Raw genomic sequence first — 26,453 nt, 5'->3', positions numbered from 1 at the left:
CTTCGTTCCTCCTGGGTCCTACTCAGCTCTCAGGCATCCATCCTAATCGTCGAATGTTAAATTGAGTTGATCAGGCTCAACTAACAACAACAACTAGAACATCTACCCGAAACCCAATGGTCCCTCTACCTTAGTTGTAATTTAATGACCCAAGGCACGGTCTGAATCAACCAGGCTCTGATACCAAATGTAACACCCATACCAGACGTATCTAGAAAGTTTAGCACGTGCGTTAATATTAGTACCGGATATAGTAAAACTTACAACATAAACTACACACGAATGAATATTTATACAACAAATTGCGTTCGAACATAAATAACATAAACATCTCAACCATACATAAATAATTCATCCTTAAATTCCAAAGCATCCTGCAGCGACACGAACGCATACTTGTTGAAATATCCATCCGACTTCAAGCTTGCAAATCCAACCTGTTTATCTGAAATAAATAAGGATTGGGATGAGACATAATGTCTCAGTGAGTTCCCCTAAATCCTAGGCTATAGGCAACCTCAAGGGGAAACCTACGGTCACCACGTGTCTACATTACAACCTGACGGTTGATTATACGTGTGTGGGGACTTGCATTCTTAGACGGTAGTGCATACTAGAGCCGTCATAATCATATCTTACTTGTTATAGGCTTCTCATCCTATACGTGTCATGGCGGTCGAAAGGGAACCTAGAACCGCATTGCCAAGAATACGATCTACGTATCAAGGCCTAAACATAACATAATCATGGCACGCTTCTAAACCGGGCGATAAGGGGAAACCTAAGATCGTCATCGGTATCATGTTCTTTACTTGTTCTAATCCATGCCTTGTACTTATCATGTAGCATCTAGTGCTCTTGTTCTTAATCATAATTGTGCATAGGTTCATTCTTGCATAATCAAGAAACATAATCATAGTCATATCGTGCATAACGTATCTAAGTTCATTCATGGGTTAGCGTTGAACATACAGTTATTATCTTGATTCATTTTACGGATAGTCCCGGGTGGAGTAACCCCGAGATCAATCCCATACATGACCGATGTACGTACATCGGACTCCCTCGGTGTCGTGCGGGTCCCTTGCGGCTTGAATCGTTCCCCTTAGGTCGAGAACCTCTTGTATCCCCCTGACGTGGATATCAAGAGACACGAACACCTACATCTTGTTCACTCAGTGACATGCGGGTCCCTTACGGCTTAAATCGTTCTCATTACGAGAACCCCTTGTATCCCCCTGATGTGGATAGCAAGAGACATGTCACCTACACATATTAATCATAGTCTTGTCGTATACATAAGTTAAACACGTACATACTTGATTGTTTACCTCGGAACCTTAATCGAACCGTTTAGTGGTAAACTCTTGCTTGTTCATGCTTGTAGATTCTTAAACATGGTGGAGTGATTAACTAATCAACCCACGACTTATCATGCTTGCTAAACACTCTTAAACATAAGCGAAGAGTTTATACTTCGCGTCTTGTCATTCTAAGAATTCATGCTAACTAGCTAGTTCTCGACAACTATGTCGAGGCTCTAGTTTTCCCTTGCTTAATGAATAACTTGCTACCCCATCATGCTTAAACTTTCTTGAGCCATCCTTGTAATACATGCTAAGATTTCCACGACTAATGATGCAAGGATCAATGGACGACGTGTGCAAATTTCCAATAATTGTAAAGACCGAAAATGCCAAAACCCAAGACTTAAGCCATTTAGAAAATTCTATGATTTCATAAAGCCAAGTTTGTTCCAGTTGAAAAATAAGTGAAAACAGTCAAAGAATGCTTCGAAACGATCGCCTCGGACCCCCACACGACTGCCCCCAAGCACCCGAGCGCAAGACAACGCGGACGTTGTCCTGTCTGGGGCGCCTAGCGCTGGCTCCCTGTGTGTGGGCGCCTAGCGCCCTTGTACAGGCGCAGCGCTGCGAACTTTTGCGTTTTCGGTGCTTTTGGCTACGGGTTTTCGCCATTTTCGACCCAAAACTCGTCCAATTCGACCCTGTAATGCACCAAATACATCCAACAACATATATAGACTTATTTAAACATAACTCATGGCAATTTTAACATATAATCACCTAGGATTGGCTTGGGGTACTAAAGTTCCATAAATACTAAACTAACATAAATCATGATTTTCTACAAGATTAATCAATCCCAAAGGTGGGTAATCTATCTATGGAACTCACCTATCAACAAACTTGAAGCATCAACAAGTCCCAAGCTCCAACCACCAAAACTCTAGCTCTTGATCTTGATTCCAAAATAGCTTTCAATCTTCATTTCAAACCCATGGTTGTCTCTTGCTTTCTAAGTAAACCCATGTAACATATTCATCAAGAGCTCCCAAATCAATAACCCAAAGCCCTAGCTTCTTGATCAAAACCAAACCCTAGATTCATGAAGGAGAAGAGAATTGAAGCTCAAACATGATTCCAATGTCAATATTTGTTTCTTGAACAAGAGAACAACAATTTCATGCTTGGTCACCACTTGAAATGATTGTGAAGGTTTGAGAGAGGAAGTTTGAGGGAAGGGGGCGATGGAGATGAGAGGGAAGGAAGAGCAAAACTCTTTCTCTCAACCCTAGAGAGAGAAAGAAAATGGGAAATGAGTTATTTTGGTACCAAAACCAAATAAATACCCCTTTCGTGTGAAAATACAATTATGCCCCTGCCTTTAGCGTTTAATCCGACACTGATACTCTTCCGTATAAAGATGACATCTCATAAAAATATTATCCCTTAACTTACTTTCCATGAATATCATTCCTCTGATACATTTAACAGGTAAAATTTCCATTAGCTGACGAGCGGGATGTTACACTCTACCCCCTTAAAGAAATTTAGAGATCGACTATCGATCATCATGACAAAACTTACTATCCATGGTCTAAGCCATACATATTCTAATCATACATTCTCAAGAAGTTCATCATTGCTTGTGTTTCGTTTGGTTTCATATTTCACATACGTAAACATATAGCCTTCTTAATCTTATTATCACTCAAAATTTAGAGTTAACTTGTTACATCATGATTTAGAACTTACCTTGCTACACATAAACGTAATGTCTCGGACTCGTATTTTACCCGCTTAACATAAACCATTCATAACGGTGTCTTATCATAAACATGTACACTCAGGATTTGCCTTTTAACTGGAATCTTACCGGAACCCAGGTTTGCGCCCTGCAGTGCTTACTTGCAACATAAAACATATTTCATACATACGTCTTATCATGAATACATAATCTTACTGTACCTTGTGACACATGCTTCTTACTTGTACTACTCATATAACAATTCCACAGATCACTTATCTCTTTCCGAGTCTTAGGAAACCTTCGATCTCATTGCAATCTTATTGCATCTTATCACCCGTACTAAGGGATAACTCATATTGCCTGACATGAAAAAGTGAAATCAACTCACCACTTCATCTGATAATTAATCACCACCGTCGTGGTTCACATGCTCTTGAAACTTTCTAGCAAATCTACTTGCACATATCTCAATCATTCTTAAAACATTTCAGTGTATCCTACCTGATATTGACTTCATATGAACATTGTCGTTTCCATAACATGTACATACTTTCAAGTGCCGCCTCTTGTTAAATGATAACGATACGTGTTCTAAAATCTTCCTTAAAGAAATTTTTCTTTCTTAAGTTTTGGTATTCGGGTTCTTGGAACGAATTGATATATGACTAAAAAGATTTTATCATTACCAAAACTGATTGTATAAAGGTGCCTCAGAATCCACCGAACGAGTTTCAACATCTTTGGGAAAAGATTTTACCACTCGCCCAAAACTTGACCACGACAAGTTGGTCCTGAGGTTTTGTATGTCTCAAGTGAGTTCACTTACGACGTATTTCATCAGTTTTGAAAATGTATAATTCCATGAGTTTAAATAAAATATCGTTCCCAAGTTCCATCATACCAGTCTTACTGTTAAAAGCTTTAAAATAATGACTTAACATATTTTAACAAGAATCGTTTTCACTCAACAAGTATCGCATACAAGAGTATGAATCTCTTAACACGTCACTCAAAAGTTGATTCTCTCTCATGACATCATGGTTAACTTCGAAGATAAATTCTTCCCTTGTTTAACCGATATACATACTCGCAATTCCGCTTACATATTCGTAGGAAAATCCTTGGACCTCTTGACATTAACTTATTCTTCTTATCTAGGGACCTTAAACTTGATTCTCTACATCCTCTCATTCAATTATCGCTTGTCGTTAATACCTTTTCCGGAAACCGGCCATCATTCTTGATGCTTGGATTCTTTACTTGAGTCACGAAAGGTAACCTTCTGAACCTTACATGTTTTCCATTATCATCATTCATACATCCTGGCCAATTAATATATAGCAACTCTTGTCTTTCTCATCTTACTTACGTAAAGGCACATACTTAAAACTTTTACCTTGGCCAACACTGATTGAATAAGCATCCATCCTTACTTATCACATTGAGAATTCCTCGTTTGTCTTATGATGCTTCTTGTTACACTTGTGTTACCAACCGAATATTCTTCTCAAAGATTCTTTCCTACTAAAATCCCATGTTTCGTGTTTAACGATTAGCTTCCATGGCGCTACTCTGATTCCCACCGGTTGGCTTAAACCACTACTCTAATCTGATAGAGCAATTGAGACTTCATATCCCTGCTTACCACTTGAATACTAACTTCTTGAAATGTTTTCAAAATCTTCCACGTTTCAACCACCGTCACGACCTTACACTTGTCTTGTAAATTCAAAACTCATGATAACTTATCTTATGCTCATAATACTTATCATGGGGGTATCCTTACGCTCTGGGTGGTTGATTTTACTTGCTGAGGTATACCCAACATACTTGAACTTGTTTCAAGAAAATCTTGAATTCCTTTGACAACTCATATAGCACTTAAACATATCTTTCTTAAACCTCTAGCTTGGTACCTTCGTATCTTCGCATACTACATTTTGCTTAATCGTACCAATGCTTGCTCGTTGATTTTTCTTTTAAAGAAAACTACGTAAACTAGCGCACAGGTCATTGACGTTGATAATTTTCTACTTTATAAATATATTGAGTTTTGGCCCCGGCCGTTGCTCTAAATTCATTGAACGAGTTGATAACACATACGTGCCATCAAACCTAAACTCTTATAAGTCTAGCTCGCTCTACGAGTGTCGAAGCAACCCGGTTCCTAGAAAATCTCGTAAATTTTCAAAATGTCAACTTCAATCACCCATACGCGTAAATCTTTTAAAATCCTTTAAACTTTATAGTTCGACTTCATAATGAGCCTTAGCAAGTCAATTAAGCAAAACATAGGTTCGAGAGATACATCATAATTCCACATAATTCGAGAACCCTGTGATTTCTTTTAACCTTGCTCCGTCTTCACTTCTTACTTCATTCCTCATGCATAAACATCGGTGACTTTCCTTCTAAATACCGGAACTTCTATACTCTTGACACATTAACTTTCCAAGTTACCTTAAACCGTATCGTTTTCGTTGATGATTGCCCATGTCCTTTCCTTGAAAATCTTAGGATATGATATGCATTCGTTACTTGATGTCATAAATTATTTTCGTCACATAAACGATTTTTGCGAAGACATCTCCCCAATAGTCATCGCAAACCATAGGAACGAAATGGAAGATTTCATAAAAACGGAAAGTTTCGTCCCAGGCTTGCTATTGGTGAGCTTCTCCAACTCTATATTTTCAGAAAACATTTATTACATAAAATTCTCAAGTATACAATGCACATCATTCATTCCTATCATTGTAAAATATTCCATAACATATGCATGGCAACATCAACCTATTTCGATACAATTCTCGGCACGTCGGAAACTAATGCCTTAATCCTGATAACATAAAACTTCCTCTATTACGAATAACTTACCTCGTTACATTGACACTTATGCAACTTCTGAGCATACATGTTCTTAACTTCATTTACATATTACATTTCAATTCCTGAGAACCTGCTGACTCCGTCATCATATGTCGACTTCTCACTATCTTGTAGCCTTGTTCTGACATTCCAGAATATCATAACCCGTTCCAACAACAACTCTTACCGAATCTTTCGGTCATGATTAGATATATATATCCAATTTCTTCGCTTACGGGCACATTAAGTATCACCATCATCTTACCCGACATTGTCGGAACGTTTCTTCTTAACATGCCTTACATTCTCGGAGGATTCACACTTCTACTTGATTAGTTCACCGGCCACCTTTTGGCACGATCAAACTACTTCATCACATACTTCGTTCCTCCTGGGTCCTACTCAGCTCTCAGGCATCCATCCTAATCGTCGAATGTTAAATTGAGTTGATCAGGCTCAACTAACAACAACAACTAGAACATCTACCCGAAACCCAATGGTCCCTCTACCTTAGTTGTAATTTAATGACCCAAGGCACGGTCTGAATCAACCAGGCTCTGATACCAAATGTAACACCCATACCAGACGTATCTAGAAATTCTAGCACGTGCGTTAATATTAGTACCGGATACAGTAAAACTTACAACATAAACTACACACGAATGAATATTTATACAACAAATTGCGTTCGAACATAAATAACATAAACATCTCAACCATACATAAATAATTCATCCTTAAATTCCAAAGCATCCTGCAGCGACACGAACGCATACTTGTTGAAATATCCATCCGACTTCAAGCTTGCAAATCCAACCTGTTTATCTGAAATAAATAAGGATTGGGATGAGACATAATGTCTCAGTGAGTTCCCCTAAATACTAGGCTATAGGCAACCTCAAGGGGAAACCTACGGTCACCACGTGTCTACATTACAACCTGACGGTTGATTATACGTGTGTGGGGACTTGCATTCTTAGACGGTAGTGCATACTAGAGCCGTCATAATCATATCTTACTTGTTATAGGCTTCTCATCCTATACGTGTCATGGCGGTCGAAAGGGAACCTAGAACCGCATTGCCAAGAATACGATCTACGTATCAAGGCCTAAACATAACATAGTCATGGCACGCTTCTAAACCGGACGATAAGGGGAAACCTAAGATCGTCATCGGTATCATGTTCTTTACTTGTTCTAATCCATGCCTTGTACTTATCATGTAGCATCTAGTGCTCTTGTTCTTAATCATAATTGTGCATAGGTTCTTTCTTGCATAATCAAGAAACATAATCACAGTCATATCGTGCATAACGTATCTAAGTTCATTCATGGGTTAGCGTTGAACATACAGTTATTATCTTGATTCATTTTACGGATAGTCCCGAGTGGAGTAACCCCGAGATCAATCCCATACATGACCGATGTACGTACATCGGACTCCCTCGGTGTCGTGCGGGTCCCTTGCGGCTTGAATCGTTCCCCTTAGGTCGAGAACCTCTTGTATCCCCCTGACGTGGATATCAAGAGACACGAACACCTACATCTTGTTTACTCAGTGACATGCGGGTCCCTTACGGCTTAAATCGTTCTCATTACGAGAACCCCTTGTATCCCCCTGATGTGGATAGCAAGAGACATGTCACCTACACATATTAATCATAGTCTTGTCGTATACATAAGTTAAACACGTACATACTTGATTGTTTACCTCGGAACCTTAATCGAACCGTTTAGTGGTAAACTCTTGCTTGTTCATGCTTGTAGATTCTTAAACATGGTGGAGTGATTAACTAATCAACCCACGACTTATCATGCTTGCTAAACACTCTTAAACATAAGCGAAGAGTTTATACTTCGCGTCTTGTCATTCTAAGAATTCATGCTAACTAGCTAGTTCTCGACAACTATGTCGAGGCTCTAGTTTTCCCTTGCTTAATGAATAACTTGCTACCCCATCATGCTTAAACTTTCTTGAGTCATCCTTGTAATACATGCTAAGATTGCCACGACTAATGATGCAAGGATCAATGGACGACGTGTGCAAATTTCCAATAATTGTAAAGACCGAAAATGCCAAAACCCAAGACTTAAGCCATTTAGAAAATTCTATGATTTCATAAAGCCAAGTTTGTTCCAGTTGAAAAATAAGTGAAAACAGTCAAAGAATGCTTCGAAACGATCGCCTCGGACCCCCACACGACTGCCCCCAACGCGGACGTTGTCTTGTCTGGGGCGCCTGGCGCTAGGAGTGGGGCGCCTAGCGCTGGCTCCCTGTGTGTGGGCACCTAGCGCCCTTATACAGGCGCAGCGCTGCGAACTTTTGCGTTTTCGGTGCTTTTGGCTACGGGTTTTCGCCATTTTCGACCCAAAACTCGTCCAATTCGACCCTGTAATGCACCAAATACATCCAACAACATATATAGACTTATTTAAACATAACTCATGGCAATTTTAACATATAATCACCTAGGATTGGCTTGGGGTACTAAAGTTCCATAAATACTAAACTAACATAAATCATGATTTTCTACAAGATTAATCAATCCCAAAGGTGGGTAATCTATCTATGGAACTCACCTATCAACAAACTTGAAGCATCAACAAGTCCCAAGCTCCAACCACCAAAACTCTAGCTCTTGATCTTGATTCCAAAATAGCTTTCAATCTTCATTTCAAACCCATGGTTGTCTCTTGCTTTCTAAGTAAACCCATGTAACATATTCATCAAGAGCTCCCAAATCAATAACCCAAAGCCCTAGCTTCTTGATCAAAACCAAACCCTAGATTCATGAAGGAGAAGAGAATTGAAGCTCAAACATGATTCCAATGTCAATATTTGTTTCTTGAACAAGAGAACAACAATTTCATGCTTGGTCACCACTTGAAATGATTGTGAAGGTTTGAGAGAGGAAGTTTGAGGGAAGGGGGCGATGGTGATGAGAGGGAAGGAAGAGCAAAACTCTTTCTCTCAACCCTAGAGAGAGAAAGAAAATGGGAAATGAGTTATTTTGGTACCAAAACCAAATAAATACCCCTTTCGTGTGAAAATACAATTATGCCCCTGCCTTTAGCGTTTAATCCGACACTGATACTCTTCCGTATAAAGATGACATCTCATAAAAATATTATCCCTTAACTTACTTTCCATGAATATCATTCCTCTGATACATTTAACAGGTAAAATTTCCATTAGCTGACGAGCGGGATGTTACACATTACTTGGACATTTATATGACTTGACCCCATTTATACGTTTTTTTATTAAAATGCTCACTTATATGATACTATTGTTATCACATAGTCTATTCATAACACTACAATAAATTATAAATCTAACGAGAATGTTAATGAGTATCCTAAAAGTATTGATTAAAAAACTAAAAGAAGTAAATTTGTATAAAAATATGTTGTAATTATATACTTGATAAAAAAAAACAACCTGTATGTCTTCAAAAAAAAAACCTGTATATTTTGAAGACAATTTTTTTTATAGAATCATTAATCAATACTCTAAAGACATTAGTGAGCAAACACCTTAAAACTAATATAGCTACTAATTTGAAAAAGGATATGTGATTGAATAGTGGTTGCAAAAATAACTAAATGATGTTGTATTTTTTTAATATTCTTAAAATGTGTAAATATTTTGAAAAATATCAACATTTGAGAGCTTATACGAATTTTTATCGCTTACATGTTTATATATTTTTATATAAACTTTTATGATACAACCTCGACCCCACTTATTAAAATATATGAATCTGTCCCTGACTAAAAGAAACAAAAAAAACAAAGAGACGGAGGGGGCCAAACCAAACCTCCTTAGTAATTTACAAATCTAAAGTTAGGCATTCCTAACTTGTTTTGTACATAAAAAGTTCTAATACAGTCATGAATGTCTAGCCAAATTGTTAAATGAGTAATAACCAAGCATAAGTTTGCCAAAGTGTCAGCACATTGATTTCCTTAAGAAACTAAAATTAATTGACTTAGTTTTATTGATGCAATTGTTCCATCTATTCCTTAACTTCCAGGGGATAGCAGAATTGTTCTTGAATGCATTCACCACTAGTGCAAAATCTAATTCAAGCCATAGAATCCAATTGGAATAATAAATAATCTAACTCAAGATCTCTAGTTTTCTTTATATATTGTTATAGATAACACCATTTCTTCTGTAGTGAGGTTGTTCCTGTCTGAATGAGATTTAACTATTTTTTTAATTAGTTATTTAAGTAATATTAAAAAAATATAAAATAGTAAATATAACACTTTTAATGAAGGGTAAAATTAGAAAGTGAAAAATGACCCAAATTATTGTATTTTCTTTATATATAGCATAAATTATTATTGTTGTTGTTGAATATGTTAACAAGAAATTCAAGGATCTAGGAGTGTGCTCCTCCTCGAGGTCTTAGGTTCGATTCTCTCCAGTACCAATTTAGGTGGGTTAGTTTAGCTTCTTTAAAAAAAAATCGCAGATCGTCTTCAATTTTTTTTTTTTTTGGAAATTCAAAATGGACAAAATAAAAAATTGAAAAAACCGTGTACCAAAAAAATAAAAAAATCAACGTGAGAGTGGAAAAAGAAAAATGAAAAGTTATAGAGTGGAAAAAGAAAAATGAAAAACTACTAGTGGTAATTAATGCACCCCTCTTTTGTGCTTAGACCATTTACAATGGTATGTTTAATCTGACATTCAACAACAAAAAACAGTCCAATGGTATGTTGAATTCATGTTGAAACCTGTGCTGGAGGAGAGAGACGATGAACCAATTCAACACAATTGAATCTGCCATCCGATGCCATGTGGCGAAGCCTCTTTTGTCCAAACGCACGCGTGTCTCACACGCGCCGACAGCAGCGCATGAGCTGCAGACCGGATGAGAGAGAAACTGCTTTATGGATAACAGCTGCCGCATGTTCAATTCTGATTGGCTGTCCGGTTTTTTATCATTTTAATTATTAAACCTCAATTATTTCGGTGAAAATTAATTTAAAATTTTTTTTTTACCAAAATTCATGATTTTTTTTCTCTGTAAATAGAGACTTGGTTTATTTGATTTGGACACAGAAAAAAAAAACCAAATTTTTCATTCAATTGAGTAGAAGATCAATACAATTTCCATTCAACCATAATTTTTAAACTATTATCTAAATTAATCATCTATTCAAACAAATTAACTACAATTTTACATATGATTAATTATATACTGTTGTAGGTATAGGAAAATTTATATATTTATGAAACATTTCTGTATAAAAAAATGATGTTTGTATAAAAATTCCAAAACAATATTTTTTTTCCTCATACCCAAATTGTATTTCTGTCCTCTCTTTTCCACTTTCTCTTTATTGTTTTTTTCTCTTTTGCATACTAGCCCGTTTCATTTTACATGTAAGAAGATTCAATTATCTACTCTCTAATTATAAAACTTAATGTCTACCAAAAATACAATCTTACCCCTTCTTATTTTTTTGACACGTCATCAAAATTATATCCTTTTGTGTCTTTTGCTTCAACTTCCCCCTATTTTTTCTCTTTTAAAAACAAATTAAACAAACTCACTCGATAAAACACTAATTAAATCTTTGTTAAGGAAAAAACAAACTTAATCTTAATCCCAATCAAAACAAATTTTCGTATAATTCAACTTTTAAATATCTAAAGAGTCAAAAAAATTACAATCTTCTATTCTTTATTCTCTAATCTCTCTGATCATGAAACTTAATGTCTACCAAAAATATAATCTTATCCCTTCTTAATCTTTTGACACATCATCAAAATTATAACCTTTTGTGTGTTTTGTTTCAACTTCCCCCTATTTTTTCTCTTTTAAAAACAAATTAAAACAAATTCATTTAATAAAACACACTAACTTAATCTACAAACAAACTTAATCTTAATCCCAATCAAAACAAATTTTCTTATAATTCAACTTTTAAATATCTAAAGAGTAAAAAAAAAAAACAAATACAATCTACTATCTTTCTTTAATTATGGAAGTTAATGATCACTAAAAACACAACTTTGCCACATCTTAATATTTTGACACCTCAACTTAATTTATCTTTTTATGTCTTTGGTAACAAAAAAACATATTTGGCTGAGAGAGAACATAAATTTCAAAAGATTGATGTGATTTTGCAACAAAAAGTTTCTTTTATAATGATGTATTTTTTTTTTTTTTTTGTAGTGGCCGAGGTTTGAACCCCATACCTTGCATATATTATGCACTATCCCTACCAATTGAGTTAAAATGATTATTATTTTTTAAAATGATTTTACTACCATAAACAAACAAAATAGATTATGATATTTTTATAAAAATTTTAAAAAATCACTAAATTATTGAATGTCAATATTATTTTTATTTTAATTCGTAACAAATAAGCTCTACGGGGTTTGCTATAACTTAAAAAAAAAACTTTAAACAAGAAGATAATTTTGTAACACAAAATCCATTTTATATAGTTGTATCCAGACCATTTTTTTCTTTTAAAGAAGTGATTGTTATTACAATAAACAAACACAAAACTAATTATGCTTTTTCAAAAATAATCTCAAAATGATTGAATATCAAAATATATATATTAATTTTATTCAATATCAAAATATATTTTTATTTTATTAAAAGTGAACCATATATTCAATTTACATTTATTAAAAATAAGTTTTGTGCTTGTACTTTAAAAATGTTATGATGTTCATGTGCTTTTATCTGATACTGAGTCTATTTCATGCAACATAACTAACTTCCTATGATTTTTTAGTTTTTAGGATGCAATAGAACTACCTTTCTATGAGTTTTTCTTTTGTAGGTAATCCAATAAAAAATGACAATTACTTACATATTCAGTCTAAGAAAAAAATTCATAAATATATATTTTAATAAAAAACATTAATAAATACATTTCACTTATCAATAAAATAACAAAATATGATTAAGACAGTTATCTTCGATACTAACAAAACACTGAAAAATATTTTCATTAAGAAAATAAAAAAAAACATTCAATTATATCTGATTGATAATCACAAAATAACAAAACTTCATTCTAAAAAAAAAAGTAACATAACTTCAAGAAAGTTACAGAATATTTATTACAAGGCATATATCTATTTTTCAAAATATTAGACATTTTCAAGATTTTTTTTTCTAAAAATAATTTACCTTTGTTTTTTATTTATTTTTCTCTTAGTCAAATGAAAAATTATATTAAATAAAAAGAAATAGATAAAGAGTCTTAGGGAATTAGACCTGACTCAGGTACAACCCAAAACGGGGATACAACATAATAAATCAGACCAAGTGGATCGACTCAAATATAACCTAACAAAAATTCACTAATCACGTGTGCAACCTAGCAAACCCATATACGGGCGCGAAACCAAGTTACAAAAAAATAAATGAAAAGTGAACCTCTGCAAAAAACAATTAATGAATCAACTGCCAACACAGTAAATAATACATTTGTACAATTTATACACGGGACTCATAATGACATCTTTATCAATAACAAAATATTTAATATTTTAAATATTTTTACATATTATTAAACTAACCTCCCTTAAGATATTCTTAAATAACATAAACACCAGCTCTATTTTTTAACTAAATACTAATCTCCCTTTTTTTTTATTAAACTGACAAGCACTTCTCTTATAATATAACATGGTTTAAACTTTGTTAATTCCATTTATTTTGAGCGATTAACTTCTTCATACAAGTATGAAACTCATTTAATTTTTGACCATTTTTCTTTCCATTTTTCATGTAGGTAATTTTTCCCAACTTAATGTTCCTGGGTCAAGGTGATTTAATTTTTAAATTCTAGTAATAAAACGGATATATCGAAGATTATTTCCTTTTCATTGATCAACCACAATGTCCATCCACAAAAAAATTTCTCATTTCTATATTCTCTTTTGATCTCTTCTGTAATTGTCGAAGTTATATTCTATTTAGTAGTAAAAACAAATGTTATTGTTTCTCCATTGCGAGAAAAACACTTCATTTAACTTATTTGTGAAAAGAGAAAGCTGATACAAACAAACCAAAATGACAGCTTAAATTGTATATTTACAAAGTTATTGAAATGGATAAAATGAAGGGAGATTCATGTGTTTGGAAAATAGAAGGAGTGTCTGTGTTATTTAAGAAAATCTCAAAGGAAGTCAAAATAATTTTCCCTTTTATCACTAACGTTGGCTTTATCATTAGCGTTTTCATATCTTCTCAATTCATATAACATTGCAATGTGCTTTGATGCACAACCCCCGCTTCGAATTAGCCCGTGCGGAGCATGGGCCCGTGCTTAGCACGGGTTAGTTGCTAGTTATCTTGAAAAATAGTTTATTCACGAACTTAAAAAGTTTGTCTAAGAAATTGTTAGTTTGGTAGTAAAACGAGACTTTGTGATATCAAAATCTAGATTTTGCATCTAATTTCACCATTATTTTGTAAAAAAAATAATAAGTCACTAAAAATTGATAGTGAAAAAAATTGATAGGTTTAAAATAATAAGTCACTAAACGAGACTTTGTAAAACCAAACTATTTAAATTATACGTCATTTTAGCGAAAAAAATTGTTTTAAATTATTACTTTATCTTTTTTCAATTCTATTAATTTATATTTTTCATACCACTAATAAATGATATTATCTTGAAAAATAGTTTATTCACGAACAAATAAATGATATTTTTGTAAAATAACTCATAATTACTCTTTTTTATAAAAAATTAATTTGTATTTCTTAATATATGTGAAATTTATAGAATGGCATTTAATTTAGAACGGAGGGAGTAAAATAATTATAAATAGTCACTAATTTCACCATTATTTTGTAAAAAAATAATAATCGATATCACCATTGTTAATAATGATTTTCTATCTCATTTAACCTTTTTAAATATTTTAGAAACATGAAAACTTTTTCAATATTCTAAGTTTATTTTTTTTAAGGTAAACACATCACTTTTGAAGAATTATGAGCGATTCTTCTATCATCATTATTCAGTAAAAATTAATCACATGGGTCAATAAAATGGCAAATACTTATATTTTGATAAAAACTAATTAACATAATTTTCAAACATAAGTGATATTTTTAGCATAAAGTTGAAAAGCAATTTTTTTCAATAAATGTTTATTATTTGTAAAATTCTTAACATGTGTCTTTAAACTAAATTTTACACCTCTTTCAGAATTACTCTTTTTTTTTTTTGAAAGAATACTCATAATTTTTTTTTTTAAATTTAAAATAGTAATCTTAAAAGTAAATTATTACAAGAGGGAGGGAATTAATGACACCCACCTCCGTCTGTCTTATTTATTCCCAAATCCCCGTCAGTCACATCTTAAATAGAGCTGGCTGGCTGCATATGCCTTCACCTTACCCTAACCCCTTCCCTATAGCACTAGCAGTAATATTAATCGCCAAACCTATCAAATCTCATAATCTTCTTCGATCCTTTCTTGATCTCTCAAGTTTCATTTCACGTGGGTTTCTCAAAGTGTTGCTTACACATTTTTTTTGGCATTCTGTCCACCTCCTCTACCCTTAGTTTCCTTGATCGATCTCATCACTAATTTGCGACCGGAGGTGGACAAACTGTCAACAGAGTTGTGTTGGCTTCTCTTTGTAAAATCTTCCTGATATTTTTATATATACACATCTCAATCAATTAATTCTTTTTACCTCGCATATTACTAGCTGCCATGCCAACCTCCTATGGATACTGAGAGACACGGGTATGCATATTTTTTGTGTATTTGTTTTGCATATTTGTCAACACTGTTTGTTTTTTTCTCTTGTATTTTTGTTTCTTTCTGCAGGAATCAGGATCCTCATAGTATTTGCTTGCTAAAAAGATGGATGGTGAAACCAGATAAAAATAGTCGATTTCTGCCTCTGGTTATTCAAATAATACATGATACATAAATACCTTTATAATCTAATTTTCCATTTTCTGTAAAGTGGATACCTTCATAATTTTCTTTCACTTTATAAGCTTTGGTCCCTTGTAATTTCCCATAGTAATTTATAGTCTACCATATGAGTAATGATATTTTGACATTCATTTGATGACAACTTTGTTGACAACCTTGTTTTTCTCACTTCTTATTGGTCAAAAACAATGGAGAGGGAAAAAGGAAGAGAGAGGATAACAACACCATGTGAGTATGAGAGAGAAAGTTGTCCAAAAGTTGTCAAAAAGTGTTGTCAAAATATCATTTCTCCTACCATATTGGTATATAGATTGGGTATAATTCTACAACGAAGTATTTTTCTTCTAACTTTTTTTTATATTTATTTATTTATACAAACCTGTATTTCTAAGATGTATTTACGGTCTAGGGTTTCAGGAGTCTGCTCTTGCTTTCACCTCTTTAGGGTTGAACGCCTTTGCACTAATTTTTTTTTTTTTTTTTATTTTATAATCGGTTGATGCTTGTTGATAATAGATCTGAACTACTTGCAAAGATCTAGCCACCAGAGGGGTACTGGAAATAATTGGTCTTTTATCGAATGATTTTACTGATTCTAAGTGCTATTGCCATTTTTGTTTTTATTTTGAAATGTGATATTGTCATCTAGATCTTAACTAATTTAACGCGTTTATTTTTTCCGCAAGCTGCAGTAGGAGATTATGCATGGCCGCCACCGATCTGTATTGTGTTGAATATACTGTACTTCTCTTATCCTGACTAAAAATTAATTTAAATAAAATTTAAAAATTGATAGTGATTTAATTGGTTTACATGATTTGCGTATTCGAAGAGGCAACATAGTACTACCACCAAGCAAAGCATTAATTCACGACTTAAGTTTCCTTCCTTCCCTATTGCCGAATACTTATTCTTCATACAACCTTTATCTGAACACAAATCTAGGCCCATGATTGAACCCTCTGACATCAACGTTTTATTCAAAAGTGAAACAATAAAGCACACTCTTTTCATGGCGCGTGGGTTAATCAACGTTGGTAAAGTCAGTGAATACACCAGTACTACTACTAAGCGTATTATATATCCACCGGTCTCTAGACTCTACTAATGCTGTATTTTTCTCCATCTTTGTACGTTTTCTTTTCTTAGTTTGACTACTAGGTTACTTAGGTTACTAGGTCCTAGCTTGTTTGGCAATTCAAATCTTTTAAATCATGATGCTGTGTGTGTTGTTTTCAAACTCAACACATCAATAGTGAATATTGTTTCCAATTTTGGTTGCTCAACAAATTGTAGGATGTCATGGAGGCTTTGGGTTTGGGCTGTTATTGTCAAACTCTAATGTTGGAAAAATATCAGAAGAGACGAGTTGTTATGCTGTGGTGAAAATAACATTACTCGAAAGCAAGTTCTAGTGTATATGTGGTGCTGCAATCGAAGACAATTTTTCTAGTGATACTTTTCAAAGGCACTGCATTGCGTAGGTTAGAAAGAGAGAATATGGTCAATATCTCCAATAATAACACTTTTATCTTATTCTGATGTTCCTTTTTTCCACGATGGAATAAATTCTGAGTGACACCACAAAGGCACAAAAGATATGATTCAATCTTCCTCCCTTTTGTCACTCGATACGTCGCACTCATCACACCCACAACCATAAACCCACGCCCTTGGAAAATCTCTCCAAACCCCAAATATTAATTATACACAAGAACAAACTCCCACACAAATAATTACCACTTCCTTTTTTCTATATGTGCATTTATGAGACCAACTCCATTTTTACTTGCCTTATTTATTGCTTCAAATCTAACCATTCATGATTCATCCATCCTCTACCACACAATTTCTTTCACGAATTCGAATTCAAAACAACAAAGACAAAACAAATCAAGATCTGTTGATACCACATTCATTTTCTTTGTTTTATGGTGTCTCCTCTCCTCACTCATTTTCCTTGTTTTATTACTCTGGGAGGTACGGACCAGTTGGCCTGTTGAATTATTGTCAGAGCTATGATTAAATCATTGGAACAATGAAAAATACCAGCACTATATATAATGATGGGCATGTATCTTTTGAGCACTAATTAGATTTCGTAAAAAAAAAATTACAAATATATTTATATTACCAACACATTTTCTAACGCATTTTTCAACCTAATTTTTTTTAGTGATATTCATATCTACTCCCTCTGGTCTCAAATATAAGAAAAAATTCCTTTTTTAGATTCATTGAATAATTAATGTATCTGCTTTACAATGTAGATCAGATACATTAACTACTCAATGAACCTAAAAAAGGAATATTTTCTTATATTTGAGACCGGAGGGTTATATTTGAGACCGGAGGGAGTATCTAAACAAATTTGTACGAGGGATTCACTTAACTTTGTGGGACTTAAATGAATTTTAATCATTAAAAGATATGTTGAAAAGTGTGTTGTCAAACACCTCTCTTATGAATATTTGATTCAACAGGCATAGCAATAGAGGACGACAATCAATGAAAGCTCTTCGGCAAGGAATTATGCGGTGATAAGCACTCTGCTACTCAAGTCAATGTAAAAAATGAGGTGATAATGAGGTAGCAGCATCGACCTTGCTCTCGATAAGAGTAGTTATATATATAGTGAAGACTTCTTAATTAAGAAGTTTTAAAAGCAATGCTAGTTGAGGACGTTGTGTAATTTCCACTCTAATTAGTGGATCAACATTTGACTATGTCCATCATACATGAATATCATTGATGGACTTTTGTCTAGTTTAGAACAATACTGTATTACACAAACATATATATTATTAGTTTCAAATTAATTTTCAATTTCTAGTAAAAAAATCAAAGTTCAAATGACCAAAATAATTAATGTAGTGTCTTTTAAATCAATGGTTGATAGTTTCATTCTACTTAAAGAAAATGGCAATTAGTTTGTGTCTGCAGGGAACTTGAATTCATTTTGACATCTAGTGTATGCTACTCCAGATATACACCAAATAATGTTTCTCGGTAATAAATAACTAAATAAATACCCTCTTAAAAAAACTAAAAAAAAATAGACAAATAATGAAAGCATATGCTTTGAAAAATAAATTGAAGAATAGTGTGCAAATTTGCACACGTTAAGAAGTTAAAAATAATAGCTTTGTGATGAAATTTGTACAATTTATATTAAATATATAAATTTTTAATAAGTCATTGGTGTTTTTTAATAAAAACTTACTACATTTAATTTATGTTGCACATGTTAAATAAACCCATTTAAGAATTATGCTGCATCACTCAAAAAAAAAAAAAGAATTACTGCATGGAATATAACTAGGTTTTGACCGATCCAAAAAAGGAACTGAGCTTTGACCGTAGTTACTTACTAGTTGAAGGTGCCGTGATATAAATATGCATGTCATTGCTTGTGAGTTTTGATGCAAAATTCACCGTTCAACAGTGTATACTGTATAGAACAAATGGTAGTTCTTTCGTACGTACTTCTGCAAGAAAGGATTAAAAAAGACATTATTGAAGTAATCAACCGTTACTTGTTTTGAGCAAGTACTGGTACAGTACTACAGTATGAAATTCTTGTGGTTATGTAAAATAGTTTCATTAGAAGCTACAAATCAATTCACATGCTAATAAATTTATACTAACTTTTTTCCCTCCCAATTTTTTTTTTTTTGTAGATACAAAATAACCCTTTGATTTTAGAGTTAGCTTTTCTTTTAACCAAGAGTTTTTTTTTTTTTGAGGGGTTTTGACCAAGAGTTAGTACTAGTTAACTAGACTTATAATGACTCGTCAAAGTGTAAATATTCTCTTGAGTGGATGAAAAAAGAAGGGTGCAAACAAAAAAAACTGTTGATTTCGAAAAAAAATTGACTCGAGAAGATGCAGAAGGAACAACTTTTTTGCCCTCAACCTTTCAAAAAGGTACATGCTCTTTGCTCCCTACCCTCTATGCAGGGTAAGCGTCGACTTTTATTCTTTTCTTATGTCCCTTTATTGAAAAGAAAAAAATTAATAAAAGCTAGTGGAGTGGCATTTTAAAGTGTGGGGACTCAAGTCATTCTTATTCCTAGTATATCACCATCTAGTCTTGTACTAGTATAAAGGAAATGTCCAAGGTATAAACAAAAGGGTAAAAAGGACGCTTACCTTTTATCGTTTTCGTTTCTATTGCTTTGCTGCATCACAAGTTTTCACTTTTAAATAACACGGTAAAGCAATACTAATAGAATAGATAAATATATAAAGTAGGAGCCATTAAGCAATTAAATAAGCGGATTATTTGGCTCATTGGCTGACTAGTAGTTGAATATTAAAGCAATTTAAGAGGAGTAAGATTACTACTACTACCTAGAGCATGGACGTGGCTAGGGACTTGCATGACTTCTTGATCACCTGATTTGAAGAATTCTATGCAGAGGAATCCACTATTATCCATGATTACGAGCCATTAGTTAGTGTCTAAGTGGACCACCTCTCACATAATGCTCCTAGCCACAATGCGTTTATCATAAGTGGCAGAGCCAGGAATTTTATAGAGCCTGGGCAAAAAATTTATCGCAAATTCACGTGTGACATAATATATATAAATAGTCATAAATCAAAATAAAATAGGTTCGTCATTTTTTCAACAAAAGTACAATTTTAAATAAGAAAGATGAAATATAACATGCCAATAACGTGCTAAATAAAACTAGGAGGTAAATGCCCTTTCCGCGACCTCTTCCGAGTGAATGTTCGAATAATTTTAAGTAGGAAAAATGGCATTGGGCTGGGCTTTTACAAAGCAAGCAGCAGTAGAGCCTGGGCTACAGCCCAGCCTAGCTGGGTGGTGCCTGCGCCACTGTTTATCATGGAGACCACTATTTCATAGTAAGAATTACTACTAGTTTGATATTAATAAGAAAGAATCATTTTACTAGTTCGGTTGATTGTTATTGAGAAAGTCAGTATTTAGAGAATAGGAAATGATCATCTAATTCATGTATCTGAGGATAATTGTCTTTGATCACAATATTTGATCTCCTAAACCTCCTAACAATGATATTATGTTTGTCTCTAATCTCATACATCATAATATTCAATGTTAGAATCCTCTTTCAATTAACAAAGTTTTTTTCTTCTCTTGAAATTCAACGGATTCTCCGATTGCCACTTTTATTCTCTCAAAACATGTATGATTTTCTTACAATTTAGGTGTGGTTTTTAATTTGCATGATTTACAAACCATTTTGAGAGTGATTAGAAAGAAATATTGTTGATGCAAATGAGAATATTATAGTCCATGTGCTACCCTAGTGTTATAAATATATGGTTTGCTATAAATAAAAAATGTTTGGATGCGATTGATGTTGATCTGGTTACCATTGTTCAAACGACACAAAGATTTATTGTTAATTTTAAGAGTGTTAGTGTAGTGTTGTTAGAGACGCTAAGTGGAAGTCCAAATTTGCCTATATTTGATGTTCACTTGACACCTTCCCTTAGTGGTTGATATAAGCTTAATGTTGATGCAATAGGTTTGATATAAGGGGGTAAGCGGGATATGATCATGTTGTGGTGTGAGAGGATGATGGTGTTGTAGTTGTTGCTAGATGTTGACAAATTCTTTCATTATCATATTAAGAGGTAACAAAAGCTTTGGTTAGGCTGGATGGTTTGAAATTTGCCAAAGATATATTCTTCAGGGATCTTACAACATAATCAAATGTTTCAAATGTTGTTCTGGCGTTGAAAGGCCATCAACAATCTTTTACTTCATCCGTTTCAAAATGAGTGTCGTTTTAGCCAATTGCACACATATTAAGGAATGAATTAAAGTAGTCAAATGTCATAGCAATTTTACCAAATTATCCTAATCAACTATTGGTTTGTTTTTCATTAAAGAAAAAAAATACTTTGGAAGTAGTGTAACATAGTATTAATTGAAGGGTACAATTGAAAAGAAAAAGTTATTATTGCATTGAAAACTGAAAGTGACATTCATTTTGAAACAATTTTTTTTGGCTAAAGCGACACTCATTTTGAAACGGAGGGAGTACTTATTTTTGTTCTATTATTAGGTATTGTATTTGTTTTAATGCTGACTTCATAATTTACATTTTTTTTTGCATGTCAGGTGTGATGTCAACCAAGATGCCTATTGTTCAGTATGCTCTTTATAATCCATATTGCATATGAATTGAAGACAATTGATCTTATATTTTGCAATTTTGATTTTTAATTTATTGCTAGAATATTATTAATAAAATAATCTTCAAAGTAAAAAAAAGAAAAACTTAGCTGCCTATGATTTTCTCAAATTTAAAATGGGAGATTAGTCACTTTGGTCCTTGAATAGGAAAGGAGTCGTCACTTTAGTCTCTGAATGGAAATAAATTGCAAAATAGTCCCTGAATGTAGACTCTGTTAGTCAATTTAGTCCCTGAATGCAGAATCCGTTAGTCAATTTAGTCTCCGAATGTAGACTTCGTTAATCACTTTAGTCCCTGAGATTGACCAACAGAATCTACATTCAAGAACTGTTTTGCAATTTCTCTGCATTCGGGGACTAAATTGACTACTCTTTTCCCATTCAGGGACTTAATTGACTAATTCCCCAATTAAAAATTGTATGAATAACTAGAGAGATGTGCATAGGTTTGGTAAAATTGGAAGACTCTACCTGTTCCAACCCACATAAACTATTTAATCCCTAAAAAACAAAATAAAATATTTTCATCCTCACGAAATTTTTTGTTTTATTTTTGGTCTCTTATTGATATAATTTTGAGATGTTTTTGATATTTTTTGAATATAATATGAATATATGAAGGTTGAACACAATAAACGAACATAATATAGATACAATTTAAACATAAAAGTGTTATAATCTTTAAATTCACATGAACATAAAATGATCATTAAGGACAAAAAACAAAATAATTATTTTTTGAGGACGAAAACATTCGGTTTAATTTTTTAGGAACTAAAATCAAAATTCACTATATTTATAGGGACGGAAAACTTATTTAACACTAAGTTTTATGATTTTTTTAATTTTTATTAATTGTATGTTTATATATTTGAAGCTAAATTAGTAGTAAAAATGTCTATTTTCAATTTCCTTTATTGATGATGTGGTTTAAGGTCAATTGTTGACACGTAATCGCTCAACTTCATCTTTTTATCTATATTTTAATCTAAATAAGCCATTTTTACATAGATTGAGGTTTTTTTTCCTTTTGAATTTCGTCGTCTGAGTGTGACGGTGTGTTAGTTGTCGTCTTGTGTGACATCATTTGATTTTTCGTTTTGTTACGATGTTTGTTTGGTTCATACTAAAAGATCGACTATTTAATCAACGATTTGGACGTCAACATTGTAAATTCGAAAACATGAGTATTCTAAATTTCTAATCACTTTATATTTATCATATTATTTATAGACGTTGTATTTCATTAATTTAAATGTTGGGTTTATTAGTCGATTCATAATTGAATGATTTAACATATAATAAGTGATCAAAATGAAACACAGAAATTAATTAGATAAGAGACCAAGTTTAGACTTAAGCAAAAGTCAGATGGATAGAGTTTTGTGAGCAAAAGAAGCGTGTGCAAACAAAACCAGAAAGAAGCATTGAATCAAGGTTGTGAGAAAACAAAAATGAGCGTGGCCGTGGACTGGTCTGAACTACCACCCGAAATCATACAAACAATCTCACAAAAGTTAACAATCTACTCCGATTACATCCGATTCCGATCCATCTCTCGCACCGTCCTATCCTCCATCCCCAAAACCCCTCTCCATCTCCCACCTCAACTCCCATGCCTCCTTCTTTCTCACCAATCCTTCTTCAACATCTCCACCCACAAAACCCATCTCTTCAATCTTCCTCTCCCTTCTCATCGCACTCGTATTTGCGGTTCTTCTCATGGCTGGCTCATAATTCTCAACGAAACCCCTCATATTCGTCTTTTTAATCCGTTAACATGTGTCACTCTTTTTCTTCCTCCTATTCACACTTTCCCTAACGTGGTAAGCTTTGATTATTCAAATATCGGTCGTGAGTATTCGGTTACAAACGAGAATGATTTAAGATTTTTTAGTTTGAGACAAATGTGTGACGATTTCATCGCTAAAATTGTATTGTCAACGAGCCCTTCGTGTAGCCATGAATTCGTTGCATTTGCTATTGTTGATGGTTATAGTTGTAATAATCTGGCTTTCTGTAAAAAAGGTTATGATTCTTGGATTTTCCTAACCAAAGAGAATGATTACTATTTTTGGGAAGATGTTGTGTATTACAATGGATTGTTTTATGCTGTCAGCAAAGGAGGAAGAACAATTGCTGTGTGCGATGTTGATGGTCCTCGAGTTTCCATTTTTCAGATGACGGTGTCTGTGGAATTCTCCGGGGATATTCACTATGTGGTGTTCTCTGGTGAGGATATGTTGTTGGTAAATCGGATTTTGGAAGAGGAGTTTTCAGATGAATTCGATTATGATATGTTTATGTATAGGACGGTGGGGTTTGAGGTTTTTAAGATGGATTGGAATGTGATGACATGGAATAGAATTGAAACGTTGGGTGATAAGGCTTTGTTTGTTGGGGTGAATTCTTCTATGTGTTTTTCTGCTGGTGATTTTGTAGGATGTTGTGCAGATTGTATCTATTTCACGGATGATTATTTGGAGGCTAATCATGATGATGCTTGTGGGAAACATGATTTTGGCATCTTTAGATTATATAATGGGATCATTGACAGTTATTCTCGAAATTTATATTCTCGGTTGGGATGCCCGCTTCCGATTTGGATTTCGCCAAATCCTTGCTAAGTTGTGTAAGTTTAGCTGCTTGTGTTTATGAGTGTCTTATTTAGGCCAAATGCGCTGTTCAAAAGATTGCCTTATTGTTGTATCGTGTATATTCATGTCACATAGATCGCAAAGCAAGATCAATGTATGAATTCAGTAAAGTAACATATTTTATGTACTGTAAACTTGTATTATATGAATATATTTGTTATATATTTGGTGAATGAATTTGGTGTGGATTAGATTTGAGAAGAGATTGTGTATGGCTGTATGCTTGACTAAGAAGGCATCCTGATGTTATACCGATAATTACCTACCAATAAAATTTAGGTGAATGTTTTAGGCTAAATTATTAGTTTTAGACTTAGATAACGGGCCATTATGTGAATTGAACTCGGAACGCCTCACACTCAAAGTGAGAAGCCTCCTACCACCAGACCAAATGGCCTTGGCTACTAGAATATTTTTTCATAGTTACATGCTAGTCCTGTAATTCAGAATTCAGATTTTTTAGATTACTCGTTTAGTATATTTGTCAGGGATGTCCCCTGGGCGTTTTCCGCTATTTGATTTGGGATTTGAATTCTCTCCAATATGAAAAAATGCTAAGCAGATTTTATTGCATAATGTATTTATTGCAATTTGAAAAGATGCTAAGCAGATTTTATTGCAATATGAAAATATTTGAATTCGAGAATTCAGGGAGGGACAGGGGCAGCATGTTCTGATTTCAGTATTGCATAATGTATTTATTTAACTTGTCGATTTCTTGTTTCATATTGAAGGAGCCATTGTACAAAATGTCATTCAAAAGAAATAAGAAGGTTTGCATTTTCAGGATTTTGTGAAATTCATTACCCAATGTTGCAATTTTTTTTTTTTTAAACATTGTGCATTTTTACAACTATGCTGTTTAGCTGTGTTAAATGTTAGACTAGTGTGGTATTATACAACAATGAGCTGTTTCAAATTTATGTTTTGACACTTCACTTCAGGTTCAGCGGTCCAAATTTTCTACATGTATTGTATTGTTTTCATTTTTTTAATAAATTTTATCTTTTTGTTATAGTTTTGAGTTTGCTGAGAACCTGAGTTCGATTCTACCAGAGATTTTGCATTGCCTGAATAATTTGTATGGCACCAATGGTATGATGCAATTGCTGGTCCATAATCTCTGATTGTTTTGAAGAATAATTTCTATACCTGAGAGACAGGGTTATAATTGATCCCCTTACACTATATTTCAAATTCCAGGGTTCTTCTATCGCCCAATACTGTAGTTTGAATTACAATTCAACTAAGCAGTAGCATAGCTGCACTGCTTTGCTTTTTTTGTGCCTGAAAATGAGCAGCTGAGCTGGTTGGTTAATTACTTGTTGCTTGCTGCTGCTATGACTGATTATTTTTTTAATGTAACGACTTTTCATGGTGATATATCTTTACAGAGATCAAGATTTGAATTATTGCAGTAGCCTTGTTTACTCTAAACTTGTCTAGTATGTGACTGCTTAAATTAAATACCGTGGTAAATTTGGCCTGGGTTAAGTTTTTGAAGGAGAGACTGTGTCATGCTTTGCTTGATGAAGATGACATTTTGATGTTAAGCAGATTTCAACCAGTAAAGTTTGTAGAGCATTTAAGGTCAAATTACGTGCTTTAGACTTAAACCTTGTCAGTTTAACTTTTATGGCTTATCCTGAAATGAATTTTCCGAACGAATTGATAGCCATGTGTACTTATGTAGAATACCAGGCACCAAGTTTTTGTGCCA

The 26,453-nt window shown here is 33.5% G+C and overlaps 1 protein-coding gene and 3 long non-coding RNA genes across 4 annotated transcripts; 2 read left to right on the top strand and 2 right to left on the bottom strand.

The window, feature by feature from the left end:
- Positions 1-273: 273 nt before the first annotated feature.
- LOC146943056 (uncharacterized) lies at positions 274-2,859 on the bottom strand. Its single transcript, XR_015032949.1, has 2 exons — positions 2,199-2,859; positions 274-445 (listed from the first exon to the last, which is right to left on the bottom strand). It is a non-coding gene; the product is annotated as an uncharacterized LOC146943056 (long non-coding RNA).
- Positions 2,860-6,551: 3,692 nt separating this feature from the next.
- LOC146943055 (uncharacterized) lies at positions 6,552-9,111 on the bottom strand. Its single transcript, XR_015032948.1, has 2 exons — positions 8,503-9,111; positions 6,552-6,747 (listed from the first exon to the last, which is right to left on the bottom strand). It is a non-coding gene; the product is annotated as an uncharacterized LOC146943055 (long non-coding RNA).
- Positions 9,112-15,290: 6,179 nt separating this feature from the next.
- On the top strand, positions 15,291-16,324 carry LOC146943054 (uncharacterized). Its single transcript, XR_015032947.1, has 2 exons — positions 15,291-15,682; positions 15,767-16,324. It is a non-coding gene; the product is annotated as an uncharacterized LOC146943054 (long non-coding RNA).
- Positions 16,325-23,412: 7,088 nt separating this feature from the next.
- LOC146943053 (F-box protein SKIP23-like) lies at positions 23,413-24,934 on the top strand. The gene has a single exon (XM_085757136.1). The coding sequence runs from the start codon at positions 23,531-23,533 to the stop codon at positions 24,701-24,703; it is 1,173 nt and encodes a 390-aa protein (XP_085613262.1). The 5' UTR covers positions 23,413-23,530; the 3' UTR covers positions 24,704-24,934.
- The last annotated feature ends 1,519 nt before the right edge of the window (positions 24,935-26,453 follow it).

The sequence above is a fragment of the Medicago sativa genome, chromosome 3 (assembly GCF_051527215.1).
Source record: "Medicago sativa cultivar Bolivia chromosome 3, Bolivia_mono, whole genome shotgun sequence".
In the NCBI taxonomy this organism is placed as follows: domain Eukaryota; kingdom Viridiplantae; phylum Streptophyta; class Magnoliopsida; order Fabales; family Fabaceae; genus Medicago; species Medicago sativa.
Note: the sequence above shows the minus strand (reverse complement) of the source record. Positions and strands in the feature narration are given on the sequence as shown.